We start from the raw sequence: 18,571 nt of genomic DNA, 5'->3' as shown, positions 1-18,571 counted from the left end.
CTCTTAATTCAACCATTACTCATGTTTTCTGTTCGTTCACACCCGTCCATTCCCTCCCTCTTTTGCTCTCGTTTTCTCTCATCTTCAGTCTCTGGTTTACCGAGCCGTAGATGTGTAGAAAGCCCCGTAAAATTGCCCTCCTCCTCCTTTCTCTCTCTGTGAGACACTTCTCTCCGTACGTTGACTGAATATTCAAAACCTAGGACCATCCCGCTTTCCCCTCCTCCTAGATTTGTTAAACAAAAATATACATTTCTCAAATTATCACATTTTTAAAATCGTTCTGTAACAGTATGTATTTGTATTCTGTTTGTCTATCAGTAAATATACAATTGAGCCTACATACACCTACTGTACTGTATGGTACATTATAGACTAATACACTTTAATTTACTTCACATATATTAAGGGCTACAGAAATCGTTCCACAACCATTGATTGATGACAATAATCACTGACTAGTATTTCAGTGCCCTCCTTTCCCCGCAGAGGTCCGTCGCTCTCTCTCTCTTTCTTCTCTGTGTCATCTCCCTGGTTAGGTCTTCTCGGCCCACATCAGAAAAAGATCACCACAATCAGCGAGGGGGAACGAGGGCCTGATAGTGAACTCTGTTTGAGACAATAGAAGCAAGGCCCACGCCTTTCAAAACAAATCAATTAAACTCTTATCAAGTTCTATCCGATTGAATTAAGCTTGAAGCAATTGAAGTAACAGTCAAAACTAACTTTCACCCCACGTCAGGCAGTTATCGTGGTATTTGTATTTTCTCCCAACACGAGAGAAAAGAAAAGTAGATAAAAAATAAAGAAATAATTCAAATTACGAGTCAGAACACAGCCCTCTTAGATCAAGTTCAGTGTTTAATTAATATTCACACAAAAAAAAATAAGAAACTTAAAACAAGCTCCAAGCTTGTATTTTTATTTCCCCCTTATCAATGCCGCGTATCTCCGTTGGGCTTCTAAAACCCAATTTCTGACTCATCTTTTCTTCCTTAAATACAGAGTGTTAGGGTCTGTCCCAAACGGAAACCCCATTCTCTGCCCATGGGCTCTGGTCAAAAGTAGTGCATTTTGTAGGGGATATGGTGCTATTTGGGACAGTTGTAGTGTGATAATCCCAGTAAAACACTGCCCCCTGGTCGTAGACTACACCAGTCAGTCCAACCAGTTAACTTGATGAAGAAGCCCTACATAACTAAACAGAAGTTTCAGAACACCTTCATAGGACATGATGACAACCAATGTAGTAATGCTCCATTTAAGACCACCGATTAAGGTTGAAGAGCTCATGACTTTTAGATGTGTCTATGAATGCTGTATGAGCCATCATGAAGACAGTATGAATCTCTGTAGAACCCCCCCCAGTAACAGCTCTCTTCTCTTGTGCTTTCTGAGCTAAAGCAGGCAGATGAGTCCCAAATCGCACCCACTTCCATATATAGTGCACTACTTTTGACCAGAGCCCTAAGAGAATAGGGTTCCATTTGGGGTGCAGGCTATTAATCCCTCGTTTTAATGTCATGTCACCTGTTATTGATAACAGCTCTTTAATAATTTATACAAATCACATTATATTATTCTCATTGAAAGTGAACTTATAGAAATAAACTATTTCCTCATTGCAATCATTGTCAAGCATCAGTTCATGTCAACAGGCAGATTATGGAGAGAGGGTGAAATAGAGAGTGAGGTGAGAAAGACGAGAGGTGAGTTTAACGCCAAGCGAGCCTCGTGGGGGAAGAGACGAAACGGAGTGTGAAGTGAGAAAACGGAGAGACCAGAGAGAAGAGAAACAAGCATGATTCTCGACAGAGAATACAGATATGATTCTGTAAACAATGACGTCATTGTCAATAGGCATCAAAATACCTAAACAACCAACCAAAACATCCTGTCAAGAAAGGACTTGGAAGCTAAACTTGTAGGACATACAGATGTAGGATCTTAACTTGATCACCCTGTTGTTGCAGGAAATTTCCTGCACAGCAGAAAATTCAAACAGTGTATTCAAGGTTGAAAGATGGCTTCTAAAGTTATTAATTTCAGACTTCATTTGCCCTGACAATTTATCAAACCCTACAAAATTATAATCCACGTGTCATTTTGCTGCAGGATTATTTTCCTGCCGTGAGAAACAGGTCAAATTAAGATCCTACATCTGTAAAGATGTCCAGATTTTGCAAAGAAACAAACATCATACATGCAGAGCCAGGTGATTAAGAAAGAAGATAGGGTTATTGAAGTCTCCAAAACGACAACTGATCAGGGCCCGCATTCATAAAGCCTCTCAGAGTGGGTGTACTGATATAGGATCAGTTTAGCCTTTTAGATCATAATGAATACGATTACATGGACAGATCCTAGAGTTCCTATTCGTAGGATTTTCCTTCTTTAGTATTGTCTTAAGTACTTCCTAACCAGAACGAAGAACAACAAAGACAGTTTACAGAACAACACAATTCCTGAACAGAACTGCACCTGTAAAACGTTTTGGTTCGGGTGGTTATTAAGTTAACATCATCATGTACGAACGAATATGGTCAACACATGTAATCTGACATCGGTGTAGAATGATATGGGTGTTAGAACAAGTCAAATGTACTCCAATGCGTATACCGTACAGTGCCACAAGGGACTTGTGCTACAGGGTGAGACCAGTGATAAGGAATATATGTGTAGATATATTTTATGTAGAACATGACTCTCTGACATGTAGAATAAGGAGTCACGTCAGCTCCATTTCTATCTGAAACGTACGTGGCCAAGGTATTGTTGATTGGCTCAGTATTCCACAAAGGGAGGGAGAAGAGTGAAAGGGCCGACAGCCAATAGGAGGAGAGAGAGGGGAGAGTGAAGGGGCCGACAGCCAATTGGAAAGTGTTTCTAACAACACATTGGAACACAAGGGGAGGTCCTGAGACAGTTATGCACTTGAGAATGACAGGAGGGGAGGAGAAGAGGCAGATTGAGAGAGAGAGAGAAAGAGAGAAAGAGAAAGAGAGAGAGAAAGAGAGAGTCAGAAAAAAAGAGCAAAATGAGGGAGAGACTGGAGAATGTGTGGTGGGAGAGGAGTGACGGGGTTAGAGCAGAGGGAGGGTTCAGGAGTAGGGCTGTGGCACTCCAAACCCGGGCCTGTAGAGCGGCCTGCCTGTGGGGGACTGAGAGTTGGGCAGAGCGGGGCCCGTGGGGTAGCTATACCCCTCAACCCCACCGTAAGGGTACGCAGAGGGGTAGGGGGCGCTGTTGGGGGCGCTGTACTGCCCGAACGCAGACCCTGAGCCGGGGACGCCAGGGAACGTGGGCTGGGTGGGGTACGGGCAGGCATTGGCCGGAGGCCCGAAAGCGGGGCGGGATGTGTAGCCCGCCGCTGGGGTGAAAGGTGAGCCGGGGCTGGGGTAGGGAGGAAATTGACCTGGAGGAATGGACGGGCCTGGTCCTGATACTGCGGAAGTGGCTGTTGGGTTAGGAGGGGAGACGGGGTAAGGGGTGTAAGGTAGGGCGGAGCCGGGGCCATTTTGGGAAGAGGGGTTTTGGAAACTAGAGTGATTGTTGAGATTGGAATTCTGCTGCGGTTGTTGTTGCTGAGGAGCTTGATGATGATTCCATGGCGATGACTGTGTTGTCGCTGGGTCCTGATTGGCGCTTGTTTGTGATGTCATGGAGCCGGCTTCACCGGTGGCGGTCTCTTTCTTCTGGCGCAGGATCTCCTGCAGTTTCTCTATCCGCACTCGTCTTTTGTGAGCGAGGGAGCGGAGGGAGAGGAAGCGGTCAAGGAACGAGTCCAGCGACAGCTGGCCGTCCAGAAACTCATCTGCCAGACTCTGATGGAGAGAGAGATGAAGAGAGAAAAAGAGAGAGTGAGTGTTAAAGAACGGGAGAGAGGGATCGGGGTAAATATGGACACACTATTGACAATGGTCTGAGAACGTATTATTTATTATTATAATTATGTCTTATTCCAACTGCTGGTCTTCTGTGTTCAATAGAGTAAGAGGTGGGTAGATCATTTTGTCGTCATTGGTCCTGTGTTTAAGGATAGATATTCCCCAATCTCGTCAACAGTATAATCTGCCGGTTTCATTTTCCGACTGAGTCGTCTGTCACTGTGGCCTCTCACCTCTGACTCCGTCTCTGTGCTGGCGCCCTCTGTCTGGAGTCTGGAGAACAACCCCTCTGGTGATACCTGCCCCATGATGCCATCTGGAGGGGAGAGAGAGATGTAGAGAATAAAAGAGATGGGGCAGAAATGGAGAGAATGTAAGAGACCAACATAGAGGGAGGGAGTGTAAGAGACCAACAGAGGGAGGGAGTGTAAGAGACAAACATAGGAGGGAGGGAGTGTAAGAAACAAACATAGGAGGGAGGGAGTGTAAGAAACAAACATAGGAGGGAGGGAGTGTAAGAGACCAACATAGGAGGGAGGGAGTGTAAGAGACAAACATAGGAGGGAGGGAGTGTAAGAGACCAGCATAGAGGGAGGGAGTGTAAGAGACCAGCATAGGGAGGGAGTGTAAGAGACCAACAGAGGGAGGGAGTGTAAGAGACCAACATAGAGGGAGGGAGTGTAAGAGACCAACATAGAGGGAGGGAGTGTAAGAGACCAACATAGGAGGGAGTGTAAGAGACAAACACAGGAGGGAGGGAGTGTAAGAGACAAACATAGGAGGGAGTGTAAGAGACAAACACAGGAGGGAGGGAGTGTAAGAGACAAACATAGGAGGGAGGGAGTGTAAGAGACAAACAAAGGAGGGAGGGAGTGTAAGAGACAAACATAGGAGGGGGGGAGTGTAAGAGACCAACATAGGAGGGAGGGAGTGTAAGAGACCAGCATAGAGGGAGGGAGTGTAAGAGACCAACATAGGAGGGAGGGAGTGTAAGAGACCAACATAGAGGGAGGGAGTGTAAGAGACCAACATAGGAGGGAGGGAGTGTAAGAGACCAGCATAGGAGGGAGGGAGTGTAAGAGACCAACATAGGAGGGAGGGAGTGTAAGAGACCAACATAGAGGGAGGGAGTGTAAGAGACAAACAGAGGGAGGGAGTGTAAGAGACAAACAGAGGGAGGGAGTGTAAGAGAGAAAAAAAAGGGAGAAAGGGGTGAAAGAAAGAGAAAGGCGCATAAACACCTCCCACACTTCAATGTCACGCCAAGCTTCTCAGTCCCCGTAGACACACACAACACCGACAGCACAATGCCTCACGCCAGGCTTGGGAGGTATACTGTATATACCATATACCGGGTTATTTGGGAAAAAGACACAGGCTGGTTTTTTCAATACCGTCAAAACTATTTATTTGAAGTTTTTCAGTAAATTGGAACATTTGTAGCTACTTTAAGTTATTACCTGCAGTCAACTTGTGCAATATGTTAGGAGATAAAGCAGATTGCATTCTTCATTTCACCTGTCACATTATTTTACATTATGAAGCTTACCGTAGTTCCCCAGAACAGTTGAGACAGTCACGTGTTTGTTTGTAAATGGCACAACGGGAGAAAGCGAGCCCGTAGCGTTTGATATCTATCGGCGAATCCCAGTTGTGCGGCACACAAGAGGTGATGAAGTTACAATTGTACGCAATTCACTACTAAATTTAGCAATTTTTCACCCCCTGTGCTTCCTACTATAGTTTTCTTTCTCCTCCATTCTTCTCCCATCTGCTCCATGTACACATGCTGCTCTTCCTTCAGAAAAGCACGCGCCACAACTTTGTTCATTTGCGCGATTTCTCTTGTAAACGTCCACACTCTCCAAAAACGTCATTCGGTAGTTACTAACTATGCTTGTATAACTTTATGAGCTGGATTTGCAATTCATTTGTTCGTTTTCGTTCGTTAGCATTTAGCTAACCGCGTCTATGTGATTTCACTATGTGTTTGTGCTAATTTTGTTAGCATTCTGGTAATAGAGGCACAATGGGTTTTCTTGCGTTTTTAGCGCCCCCATGTGTGCCATACAGGTAACACCGTAAATCCCGGGACGAAAGAAGGACTGTATGAAAATCTGGATACCGCCGAAGCCTATTAAACACATTTGAGAACAAACGAATCTCATGAAGCTCAATGTTGGATAAACATGCAACAGGAAAATCTACTTTCATGCATCTTCAAATACCTCTGGTAGACGTCTCATTGAGGGCAAGCTCAAGGTTAACACCCAGTCAAGGTGAACCACTAGGATGACTGATTTAGGGGTGAAATAACAACGCATTCCATATTACCTAATCACCTTTAGGAAAAACATATGACGGAACTATAATGAGCCGTACCCAATTCCAGCCCTGCAAACGGACACCATCACAAACACAGCTTCTCATGAAAAGCTTACAAAACAAGGCTGCAGGAATGTATGTGTGCATGTACACAGATCACACGGCCTGGTCTGCTTCAAGAGCTGACGGCAGTGGAATGGGAGCTGATGAGGTGGTATCCATCTATAATTTAGCCCAAACAACTACCTCTTTACCTACTGTATTTATTTATTTTGCTCCTTTGCACCCCATTATTTATATCTCTACTTTGCACCTTCTTCCACTGCAAACCAACCATTCCAGTGTTTTTTTACTTGCTATATTGTATTTACTTCGCCACCATGGCCTTTTTTATATTTTTATTTATTAATATATTTTATTTGCCTTAACCTCCCTTATCTCACCTCACTTGCTCACATTGTATATAGACTTATTTTTCACTGTATTATTGACTGTATGTTTGTTCTACTCCATGTGTAACTATGTGTTGTTGTATGTGTCGAACTGCTTTGCTTTATCTTGGCCAGGTCGCAATTGTAAATGAGAACGTGTTCTCAACTTGCCTACCTGGTTAAATAAAGGTGAAATAAATAAAATAAATAAAAATCCAGGGAGACCCTGGCAGACAGACACACAGGCCAGATCTGGAAGCCTGGGATGGGGGGGTCTGTCTGTGTAACCAGTAGAGACCAAGGCTTAGTCCCAAATGGCACCCCATTTCCTATACTACCTAAGTAGTGCACTACATAGGCGAGAAAGTGCTTTTGGGACTAGTAGAGACCAACTGAGTGTCCAGGATCTGAACAGGCCAGACAAGATCTATCCCTACACTACACTCTCTCTCAAGTCTGTTCCTGCCATCTGTCTGTGTCTCCATCCCTCTCAACTATCAATCTGTCTATTTCCATATCCTCTCTCTCTTCCTCTATAATGTTGCTTTTCTTCATCTGTCTCTATCTATTATCCATCAATAACCTCCCATCTCATCCCTCCTGTAGGTCTCTCTGACTCCCTCCATCCATCCCTTACCGGTCTGGTCACAGTGCTGTCTGTAGGTCTCTCTGACTCCCTCCAGTTCAGAGTATCTCTCCACTAGATGTTCTCTCTGTCTCTCCAGGCGAGGCTTCATGTCATATCTCTCCATCTCTCATCCCTCCCTCTGTCCCTTACCTTTCTGGTCACAGTGTTGTCTGTAGGTCTCTCTGACTCCCTCCAGTTCAGAGTATCTCTCCACTAGATGTTCTCTCTGTCTCTCCAGGCGAGGCTTCATGTCCAGGTTCTGTTCTGCCAGGTTACGGTTGGAGGCCAGTGCCATCTCCCTCTCCAGCTGGATGTTCTGAATCTATAGACGAGGAAGAAGGAGGAGTCAATAATACATTGTATTTCCTTATGTATGTCTTTTTGACCGGGACTATGTACGACAGACATTGTAGCGACCGGACGTTAACTTCCATAGCTCGCTAATTCTCATAACGACCCTAGCCTTGATCAGCATGTTATGATCGCTCCCATTTGGGATAGCGTTATTGGGATTGTGGATAGTGCGTTCGTCTTGGGGGTCAGGAGACCCGGGTTCAAGTCCTGCTCAAGGCACTACGCTCTCCTCCTGTACATGACGTCACGGCAATAGGTTGAATGACAACATTACCAGTCGGTGTATGACAGAAGCTGCCAGGTCCTCCCTTCTGTGACCTGCTTGAGAAAAGTCATATTTTTTGTTTAGGCAGACCTGGCTAGCCAAGACAGCAGCAACTTAACAAGACGAGTTAGCCAGGAACAGGTCATTTGCATCTAGTGAACATAACTCCCCACGTGAAGAGTGAAGATAAAACAAATGAAACTCATTGGTTAGTTTTGGACTTATGGACAAAGGTGGAAGAGAAGTCAATATGACTGTTGATGGCAGGATGAGCCTGGACATTGCTACTGATCAGAGTGAGATGAGACCTAGATGTCCATCCTCAGATGAATCATTCATCTAGGTCCTACATTGAGTAATAGCCAAGTCGTGTGACCTGACAGAAAAAGCAAGGCCTCAGCTCAGAGATAGGCCTATAGACAAACTTGGCTAGTCATTATCCCTTACTCAGATACAAAAAAAACACTGGAGGCATTTCAGTAAGAGGCGCATCTCGACTAGCCTGGTCCCAGATCGGTTTTGTGCCATCTTGCAAACTCCTGTTGGCAATGTCACGCCAAACATGGCGCATGACAATAATAGATGACCATAGGAGTTGGTTAGAGCACAAACAGATCTGGGACCAGGCTACATCTCAATCTATTTAAGACACAATCGACAGACAATAAGACAAAGCAAAGACGTGATTGCTTACCTCATCAGATTCCAATGCCATGGACTCCACCCGCTCTGTATTGTCCAGCAAATCCTCCAACTCGGATTGGCTGAGGTCCTGAAGCTTGTCCATTGATTTGCCAGGACAGCTGTCAATCACATGGAGGGAAAAGTGAGCTGTCAATGTCATCTGTTTACCAAACATACCAAACAAATTAAACTTAAAGCTAACTGACAGGATACAAAATAGATCCACACAAATTGATAAATGAACAGGCAGGCTGATCAAATATTAAATGGGAAATCAATTTTCTAGACTATAATCTAACATTATCATACAAGACAGAATTGGCAGTTATATGTGGGCACTAAAATGTTACATTGTTCCGCCATGATGCTACATACGAGAGCTGGGCGATATGGACAAAAATCTATATCGCAATAAATTGCCTGAATTGATGAGATAACGATAAACAGAAGACTAAGTTGATAACATTAATGTGCACCACAATTTTTTTAACGTTTTATTATCCTTTAAACTACTACTAGTTCGATGATTGTAGCCATCAATTGTCCCATTAGATTCACCCATATTAGCAAAATTATTTCATTTTAAACTTCACATTTCTCTAATATAGGCTACTTATCGTAATGAACGGTATCAGCAAAATGGATGTGATAAGTGATCGGTAAGGTCGGTGTTAAAATTTGATATGTCTATGATTTTCGGTTTATCGCCCAAGCTCTACTACATACATTTTATGCTTTGATAAACAAAGCTAAATCCTGATCAGGCCTAAGTTACTTCAGCTGCTTGCTATCTTGGCTACATCTTCGCCTAGTCATTAAACATGGGCCACATTCAGTAGGCAAATGTTGTGGAACGTTGCCGTTAGAAAAAACATTAATAGATCTATTTAGTCATTTTGCAGACACTCTTATCCAGAGAGACTTACAATTAGTGCATGCACGTTAAGATAGTTAGGTGAGACAACATACCACAGTCAATGTAAGTACATTTCCCCTCAAAGTAAATTATCAACAAAGTCAGTGCTAGCAGGAAAAGACAATTGCAGAGAATTATTTTCTTGTTTAAGATACTCTTTTGATGAGTTAGGGTTTCAAATAAATTTGCAAAAGATGGGCTGGGATGCCGCTGTCCTGACATTAGGGGGAAGCTTGTTCCACCAGTGGGGTCCCAGGACAGAGAAGAGCTTTGACTGGGCTGAGTGGGAGCTGACCCCCTTGTTGATATCTGTCGTTGTGGCTCCTTATTCCACATGTCAGAAAGGCATGTTTGTAACGCTCCACAACATTGTGCCCTGCTGAACGCACCCTAGCTATCTTGATTGATGGCTTGCCATCAGCTAACCAACACTAATACTGTTGTCAACCAGCTATAGTTAGCCACAGCAAGCAGACTGGCTATCACATTATAAAGCAAGTTAGAGGGCAATATTACTTATGTTATGCTGCTAGCAAATCAATAAATTCGTTGCGACAGGGCACACAACATTGACGGGCATCAACCTCTGAGTGTGTGACGGATGACATAAAACGGGCACGGGAGCCCTGACCCCAATATACAAACAAGGCAATCTGGTTGAGGACAAATAGCCGGTAAAAGACGAATCTAACGTAATTTTACGGGCTAGCTAGCCTTAACGGGTTGATCGAGTTCCGTGTAGAGATGACAACAACAATTGTTATGATCACATTCAATGAAAGGCAATCTTGCTACCGTCAACTTTGAGGAAAGCCCACTGCTCGCGATCTTCAAATCCTCAAAAAAACGACGTCATTCGATCGTGTTGCTTGATATCAGATACAGCAGTAGTCCAACAATAATTACTTAAATATCTGCTCGACGAGAATCATAAAAATAGATTAAAGAATAGCTGTTTTATCAGCAATATTTGGAAAGTTTCACTTCACACTAACAGAAACCGCCACCATTTTTGGAATGACCCATATTCTGCTTCCGTGGGGGGTTATTAAATGCAGTGTCAATAATTTAATGACCTTTCCAACTAAAGAAAATGAAAATATATTGTGATCATGTTGCTACTTTTACCACACAAATCTTTAGATAGCATGAACAGTTTTCTTTGACAGTTCGTCCCCTTCTTGGGGCAATGGTTTCATCCAGCGCGCAGCTGATTTGAAGGGAAACTCACCCCTACGTGACAAGAGTATTCCATGAATGCCAGCAGGGAGGTAACCTGTAAAGTAAAGGAAGTCTGTTTGGAAAAAGTGGAAACATTATGTCAACGGCCAATATCTGTCATCATGACTCTCACTATAAATGCTTACTAATAAAACATACTGGCAGCACTATATCCAAAAATAATGACTAACCACAAGTGAAACATTCTAACAGTAGGAAAATAATATGTTGTTCCTTCTTTTTAATTTTATTTAACCTTTATTTAACTAGACAAGTCAGTTAAGAACAACTTCTTATTTACAATAACGGCCTATCAAAAGGCCTCCTGCGGGGACTGGGGCTGGGAATAAATAAATAAAAATGTTAAATATATAAATATAGGACAGAACAACAGTACATAAAGAGAGACCTAAGACAACAACATAGCAAGGCAGCAACACATGACCACAGCATGGTAGCAACACAACATGACAACAACATGGTAGCAACACAACATGGTTGCAGCACAAAATATGGTACAAACATTATTGGGCACAGACAACAGCACAAAGGGCAAGAAGGTAGAGACAACAATACATCACACAAAGCAGCCACAACTGTCAGTAAGAGTGTCCATGATCAAGTCTTTGAATGAAGAGATGGAGATAAAACTGTGGAGTTTTGAATGTGTGTTGCAGCTCGTTCCAGTCGCTAGCTGCAGCGAACTGAAAAGACGAGCGACCCAGGGATGTGTGTGCTTTGGGGGACTTTTAACAGAATGTGGCTGGCAGAACGGGTGTTGTATGTGGAGGATGAGGGCTGCAGTAGATATCACAGATTAGTGGGGAGTGAGGCCTAAGAGGGTTTTATAAATAAGCATCAACCATTGGGTCTTGCAACAGGAATACAGAGATGACCAGTTTACAGAGTATAGAGTGCAGTGATGTGCCCTATAAGGAGCATTGGCAAATCTGATGGTATTTGATTAGGATCACCATTAGCTGTTGCAAAAGCAGCAGCTACTCTTCCTGGGGTCCACACAAAACATGAAACATAATACAGAATGACATAATACAGAACATCATTAGACAAGAAGAGCTCAAGGACAGAACTACATACATTTTTAAAAAGGCACACGCAGCCTACATATCAATACATACAGACAAACTATCTAGGTCAAATAGGGGAGAGGCGTTGTACCACAAGGTGTTGCTTTATCTGTTTTTTGAAACCAGGTTTGATATTTATTTGAGCAATATGAGATGGAAGGAAGTTCCATGCAATAAGGGCTCTATATAATACTGTACATTTTCTTGAATTTGTTCTGGATTTGGGGACTACGTGTTAAGAAATGTAATTCCTACGAAAAGACCCCTGGTGGCATGTCTGGTGGGATAAGTGTGTGTGTCAGAGCTGTGTGTAAGTTGACTTTGCAAACAATTTGGGATTTTCAACACAATGTTTCTTATAAAAAGAAGTGATGCAGTCAGTCTCTCCTCAACTCTTAGCCAAGAGAGACTGGCATGCATAGTATTTATATTAGCAATCTGATTACAATTAAAAGCTAAACAAGCCGCTCTATTCTGGACCAGCTGCAGCTTAACTAGGTCTTTCCTTGCAGCACTGGACCACACAACTGGACAATAATCAAGATTAGACAAAACTAGAGCCTGCATAACTTGCATTTTGGAGTGTGGTGTCAAAAAAGCAGAGCATCTCTTTATTACGGCTAGACCTCTCCCCATCTTTGCAACCATTGAATCTATGTTTTGACCATGACAGTTTACAATCTAAGGTATGGCGGAATGGTAAAGAACACTAGCTGCTCGAGAGCACCCTTACCTGCCGATCTATAAATGATGTCTCCGTAATCTAGCATGAGTAGGATGGTCATCTGAATCAGGGTTATTTTGGCAGCTGAGGTGAAAGAGGAGCGACTACGATAGAGGAAACCAAGTTTACATTTAACTTTAGGTTGCAGCTTTGATATGTGCTGAGAGAAGGAAAGTGTACCGTCTAGCCATACTCCCAAGTACTTGTATGAGGTGACTACCTCAAGCTACAAACCCTCAGAGTTAGTAATCACACCTGTGGGGAGAGGGGCATTCTTCTTACCAAACCACATGACCTTTGTTTTGGAGGTGTTCAGAACAAGGTTAAGGGTAGACAAAGCTTGTTGGACAATAAGAATGCTTTGTTGTAGAGCATTTAACACAAAATCCGGGGAGGAGCCAGCTGAGTATAAGAATGTATCATCTGCATATAAATGTATGAGAGAGCTTCCTACTGTCTGAGCTATGTTGTTGATGTAAATTGAGAAGAGCGTGGGGCCTAGGATTGAGCCTTGAGGTACTCTCTTGGTGACAGGCAGTGGCTGAGACAGCAGATTTTCTGACTTTATACACTGCACTCTTTGAGAGTAGTTAGCAAACCAGGCCAAAGACCCCTCAGAGACACCAATACTCCTTAGCCGGCCTACATGAATGGAATGGTCTACCGTATCAAAAGCTTTGGCCAAGTCAATAAAAATAGCAGCACAACATTGCTTAGAATCAAGGGCAATGGTGACATCATTGCAGACCTTTAAGGGTGCAGTAACACATCCATAACCTGAGAGGAAACCCGATTGCATACCAGAGAGAATATTATAGACATCAAGAAAGCCAGTCAGGTGATTATTGACAAGTTTTTCCAACACTTTTGATAAACAGGGCAAAATAGAAATAGGCCTATAACAGTTAGGATCAGCTTGATCTCCCCCTTTAAATAAAGGACCGTGGCTGCCTTCCAAGCAATGGGAACCTCACCAGAAAGGAGAGACAGGTTAAAAAGCTCATAGATAGGCTTGGCAATGATAGGGGCAGCAACCTTAAAGAAGAAAGGGTCTAAACCATCTGACCCCGATGATTTTTGGGGCTCAAGTTTCAGGAGCTCCTTTAGCACCTCGGACTCAGTGACTCCTGCAGAGAGAAACTTTGTAGTGGGGCAGGGGAAAAAGAGGGAGAAGCATCGGGGGTAGTCACATCAGAAGGGGTGGAAGATGAGGAAATGTTGGATGGGCAGGGAGACATGGCTGAGTCAAATAGGAACATGACTTAATGAAGTGGTGATTAAAGAGCTCAGCCATGTGCTTCTTGTCAGTAACAGCCACATCATCAACTTTAAGGGACATGGGCAGCTGTGAGGAGGAGGGTTTATTCTCCAGGTCTTTAACCATTTTCCAGAACTTCTTGGGGTTAGACCCACAGAGCGAGAACTACTCCTTAAAGTAACTAACTTTGGCCTTCCGGATAGCCTGAGTGAACTTATTTCTCATTTGCCTGAACGAGAGCCAGTCAGCCTGAATATGCGTGTTCCGAGTCTTTCGCCAAATGCAATTCTTGAGGTGGAGTAACTCTGCAAGATCACAGTCGAACCAGGGGCTGAACCTGCTTTTAATTCTCATTTTCTTTATGGGGACGTGTTTGTTAACAATAACACTGAAAATATCAAAAAAGAAGGTCCAAGCGTCTTTGACAAGCTGATTCTATACCATTTTACTGATATTTATAGGTTATTATAAAAAGCCAGCAGTGACGTTACACTGAACACACAACCCTCAATCTAAATAAGCATCAGTCCACGGAGTTTATACAAATTATTTTATTAGGTTTCTCAAAAAAGTGTAAGCCTGTAAAGCTCGTAAGGAACAAACAAACCATGAAAAAAAAAACATGAACTTAAACAAGCTAAAGGAAATGTGGTCACTGACAAAAATCTGATTAAACAGATTCATATTTTTCTAAAATAGGTTTTTCAACTAGCATCCATTGGTTAATCAGTTTGACTAATTGATAATTCGGCACAGTCCCACGCCGAGTCCCTTGAGTGCGGAGAAAGAGAGGAGAGAGTGGAGGGTAAGAGCACCCAAGTCATAAACGATGAGTAGGACTGTGAGACTCTTGAAGAACTCCTGGGACAGAGAAAAACACAAGGATAAACAACAACACAAAAAAACACAGTGCCACACACAATACAGGGCACTAAAATAGTATAGTGGCAAACAAGACAAACTGTCCACACACACACACACATGCTTATGAACCATCCACAAATCAGTCCTTACCTCTTGGTACTCTCCTGGGCACTTTTGTGCAGCCCATGTGTACAGGTCAATGCTTGGCAGAGTGCAGAGTTCAGCAGAGCCCTGGACGGAGTGTAGGGAGACGCTGTACAAACACAGAGCCAGTAGGCCCGCCACCAGGCTGGCCACGTTAGTGTAGGCACAGCCCGTCAGCTGGGGAGGAAGAACCAACATGGAAGATAGAGTAAGTAGAGACAGGAAAATCTCCTGGCCCCAAAGATGAAATACGATAAACTTGATTGTTCCTAAGAGAAAAAAGGTATAGGACCTAAATGTTGCTATATAATGGATGTATCTTCTCATGCACGTAATAGGGTATAAACATTGCACAGTAGCCTATGGGCAACATGTAACCCACATGTTAGGATGAACTTTACAGGTAGACCCAGGTGGACATTTAAATAATGGAATCTATTACACCCGGTTAGAGCAGTGTATATTCCAATGCAACATGTGACTGTTGTAATATCTTACTAGCTGTCTGCTGGGAGACTTCTCACAGGCCAAGGCGAATGACCCTGCCATCACAAACTTTAAAAGAAAGTAGAAACAATATGTTGTTTCAATTGCTACAGATGTGAAAAAAGAAAACCAAACCATCCAATGATGTACACTATATCACATATAGCCTATGCATAAAATAAACAGAAACCACAGGAAGCTTGGCACCTTAATTGGGGGAGGACAGGCTCGTGGTAATGGCTGGAGCGGAATTGGTAGAATGGTATCAAATATATCAAACACATGGTCACCCTTCAATGTTGTGATGCAAAAATATTGGCAAAATGTATTTCTGATCAAATTAAAAAGTCCTACCGGACATTATTCATCACGATCAGACAGGATTGTTAAAAGGAAGATATATTGGAGACAACATTAGACAACTACTATAAATAAAGGAAAACTATGAGAATGAGGAAAACCAGGTATAATTTTTATAGCAGATTTTGAGAAAGCATTTGATATAGTCCCTGGATTTTTGAACATCATAAGTCATGAACAACAATCCTTTATGTGAAATAATAAATAACAGTTACTCCTCTGAGAACTTTGAATTGTCAAGAGGCATAAAACAAGGTTGCCCTCGGTCACCATACCTATTTATTATGGCCATTGAACGGTAAATAACATATTGTGCAATTTTGGAGTCACTTCTATTGTAAATAAGAATAGATTATGTTTCTAGACACTTCTGCATTAATGTGGATGCTACCATGATTATGGATAATCCTGAATAAATCGTGAATATTGATGAGGGAGAAAGTTACAGAAGCACAAATATCATACCCTCCCCCCCAAAAGTGCTAACCTCCCCTGTTATTATAATGGTGAGAGGTTAGCATGACTTGGGGATATCATATTTGTGAGTCTGTAACATTAATGTAGAAGTGTTTAGAAACATATTCTATTCTTATTTACAATATACAGTTGAAGTCAGAAGTTTACATACACTTAGGTTGGAGTCATGAAAACTTGTTTTCAACCACTCCACAAATTACTTGTTAACAAACTATAGTTTTGGCAAGTCGGTTAGGACATCTACTTTGTGCATGACACAAGTAATTATACAAACAATTGTTTACAGACAGATTATTTCACTTATAATTCACTGTATCACAATTCCAGTGGGTCAGAAGTTTACATACACTAAGTTGACTGTGCTTTTAAACAGCTTGGAAAATTCCAGAAAATTATGTCATGGCTTTAGAAGCTTCTGATAGGCTAATTGACATAATTTGAGTCAATTGGATGTGTACCTGTGGATGTATTTCAAGGCCTACCTTCAAACTCAATGCCTCTTTGCTTGACATCATGGGAAAATCAAAATAAATCAGCCAAGACCTCACAAAAAAAATGTAGACCTCCACAAGTCTGGCTCATCCTTGGGAGACATTTCCAAATGCCTGAAGGTACCACCTTCTTATTGTGGGAAGCTTGTGGAAGGCTACCCGAAACATTTGACCCAAGTTAAACAATTTAAAGGAAATGCTACCAAATACTAATTGAGTGTATGTAAACTTCTGACCCACTGGGAATGTGAAGAAAGAAATAAAATCTGAAATAAATCATTCTCTCTACTATTATTCTGACATTTCACATTCTTAAAATAAAGTGGTGATCCGACCTGACCTAAGACAGGGAATTTTTACTAGGATTAAATGTCATGAATTGTGAAAAACAGTTTAAAATGTATTTGGCTAAGGTGTATGTGAACTTCTGACTTCAACTGTACATTATGAACCATTCATTTCCATTGGTCAAAAAAAAATCAAACAGAACCAAAACAAACAGTGAATATGAGTCACAAGCTTGATGTAGTCATTGCGTGCTATGAATAATTGGACTAAATACTTTCTATTACTTTAATACATATACAGTACCATTCAAAAGTTGACACAACCACTCATTCAAGGGTTTTTGCTTATTTTTGCTATTTTCTACATTGTAGAATAATAGTGAAGACATCAAAACTATGAAATAACACATATGGAATCATGTAGTAACACAAAAAGTGTTAAACAAATCAAAATATATTTTATATTTGAGATTCTTCAAAGTAGTCACCCTTTGCCTTGATGACAGCTTTGCATAGTCTTGCCATTTTCTCAACCAGTTTCATGAGGTAGTCACCTGGAATGCATTTCAAAAAAGTGCATTTGTGGAATTTGTTTCTTTTTTAACGAGCTTGAGCCAATCAGTTGTGTGTGACAAGGTATGGTTGGTATACAGAAGATAGCCCTACTTGGTAAAATACCAAGTCCATATTATGGCAAGAACAGCTCAAATAAGCAAAGAGAAATGACAATCCATTAAGGATCGGACCCTTTTTTCCCAATTTTCGCCTAAAATGACATACGCAAATCTAACTGCCTGCAGCTCAGGCGCTGAAGCAAGGATATGAATATTCTTGGTACCATTTGAAAGGAAACACTTTAACGTTTGTGGAAATGTGAAAGGAATGTAGGACAATATAACACATTAGATCTGGTAAAAGATAATACAAAGAAAAAAAAAAACGTTTTTTGCACCATCATCTTTGAAATGCAAGAGAAAGGACATAATGTATTATTCCAGCACAGGTGCAATTTAGAGTTTGGCCACTAGATGGCAGCAGTGTATGTGCAAAGTTTTAGACTGATCCAATGAACCATTGCAGTTCTGTTCAAAATGTTGTATCAAGACTGCCCAAATGTGCCTAATTTGTTAATTAATAACTTTTCATGTTCAAAACTGTGCACTCTCCTCAAACAATAGCATGGTATTCTTTCACTGTAATAGCTACTGCACTTGGACAGTGCAGTTGGATTAACAAGAATTTAAGCTTTCTGCCAATATCAGATATGTCTATGTCCTGGGAAATGTTCTTGTTACTTACAACCTCAAGCTAATCACATTAGCCAACGTTAGTCTTCGATCCTGAAGAAGTTGTTTCAGACATGAACGTCAGTTAATGCAGAACATTTCAAGAACTTTGAACATTTCTTCAAGTGTAGTCGCAAAAACCATCAAGAGCTATGATGAAACTTGCTCTCATGAGAACCGCCACAGGAAAGGAAGACCCAGAGTTACATCTGCTGCAGAGGATAAGTTCGTTAGAGTTACCAGCCACAGAAATTGTAGCCAAAATAAATGTTTCACAGAGTTCAAGTAACAGACACATCTCAACATCAACTGTTCAGAGGAGACTGCCTAAATCAGGCCTTCATGGTCAAATTGCTGCAAAGAAACCACTACTAAAGGACACCAATAAGAAGAAG

At 41.9% G+C, this 18,571-nt stretch overlaps 1 protein-coding gene across 2 annotated transcripts; it reads right to left on the bottom strand.

Annotated features, from left to right (window-relative positions):
* Positions 1 to 843: 843 nt before the first annotated feature.
* Positions 844 to 10,505, bottom strand: vps37c (VPS37C subunit of ESCRT-I). Of its 2 annotated transcripts, none has more exons than XM_038981636.1 (5): positions 10,286 to 10,505; positions 8,585 to 8,693; positions 7,422 to 7,593; positions 4,121 to 4,203; positions 844 to 3,824 (listed from the first exon to the last, which is right to left on the bottom strand). In XM_038981636.1, exons 2-5 carry the CDS (start codon positions 8,675 to 8,677, stop codon positions 3,102 to 3,104), a joined length of 1,071 nt encoding a protein of 356 aa, XP_038837564.1. In that variant the 5' UTR covers positions 8,678 to 8,693; positions 10,286 to 10,505; the 3' UTR covers positions 844 to 3,101. The 2 variants fall into 2 exon arrangements, with proteins under 2 accessions (XP_038837564.1, XP_038837566.1); XM_038981638.1 differs by lacking the exon at positions 10,286 to 10,505 and adding an exon at positions 7,900 to 7,943 and having other exon boundaries at positions 8,585 to 8,694.
* Between the last annotated feature and the right edge of the window lie 8,066 nt (positions 10,506 to 18,571).

The sequence above is a fragment of the Salvelinus namaycush genome, chromosome 42 (genome assembly GCF_016432855.1).
Source record: "Salvelinus namaycush isolate Seneca chromosome 42, SaNama_1.0, whole genome shotgun sequence".
In the NCBI taxonomy this organism is placed as follows: domain Eukaryota; kingdom Metazoa; phylum Chordata; class Actinopteri; order Salmoniformes; family Salmonidae; genus Salvelinus; species Salvelinus namaycush.
Note: the sequence above shows the minus strand (reverse complement) of the source record. Positions and strands in the feature narration are given on the sequence as shown.

Coding starts and splice junctions, on each gene's coding strand:
- vps37c (XM_038981636.1), bottom strand. CDS start 8,677: ATGGACAAGCTTCAGGACCTCAGCCAATCCGAGTTGGAGGATTTGCTG. Junction 7,594..8,584: donor TGGCATTGGAATCTGATGAG/GTAAGCAATCAC, acceptor CCTCGTCTATAG/ATTCAGAACATCCAGCTGGA. Junction 4,204..7,421: donor ACAACACTGTGACCAGAAAG/GTAAGGGACAGA, acceptor TCTCCCCTCCAG/ATGGCATCATGGGGCAGGTA.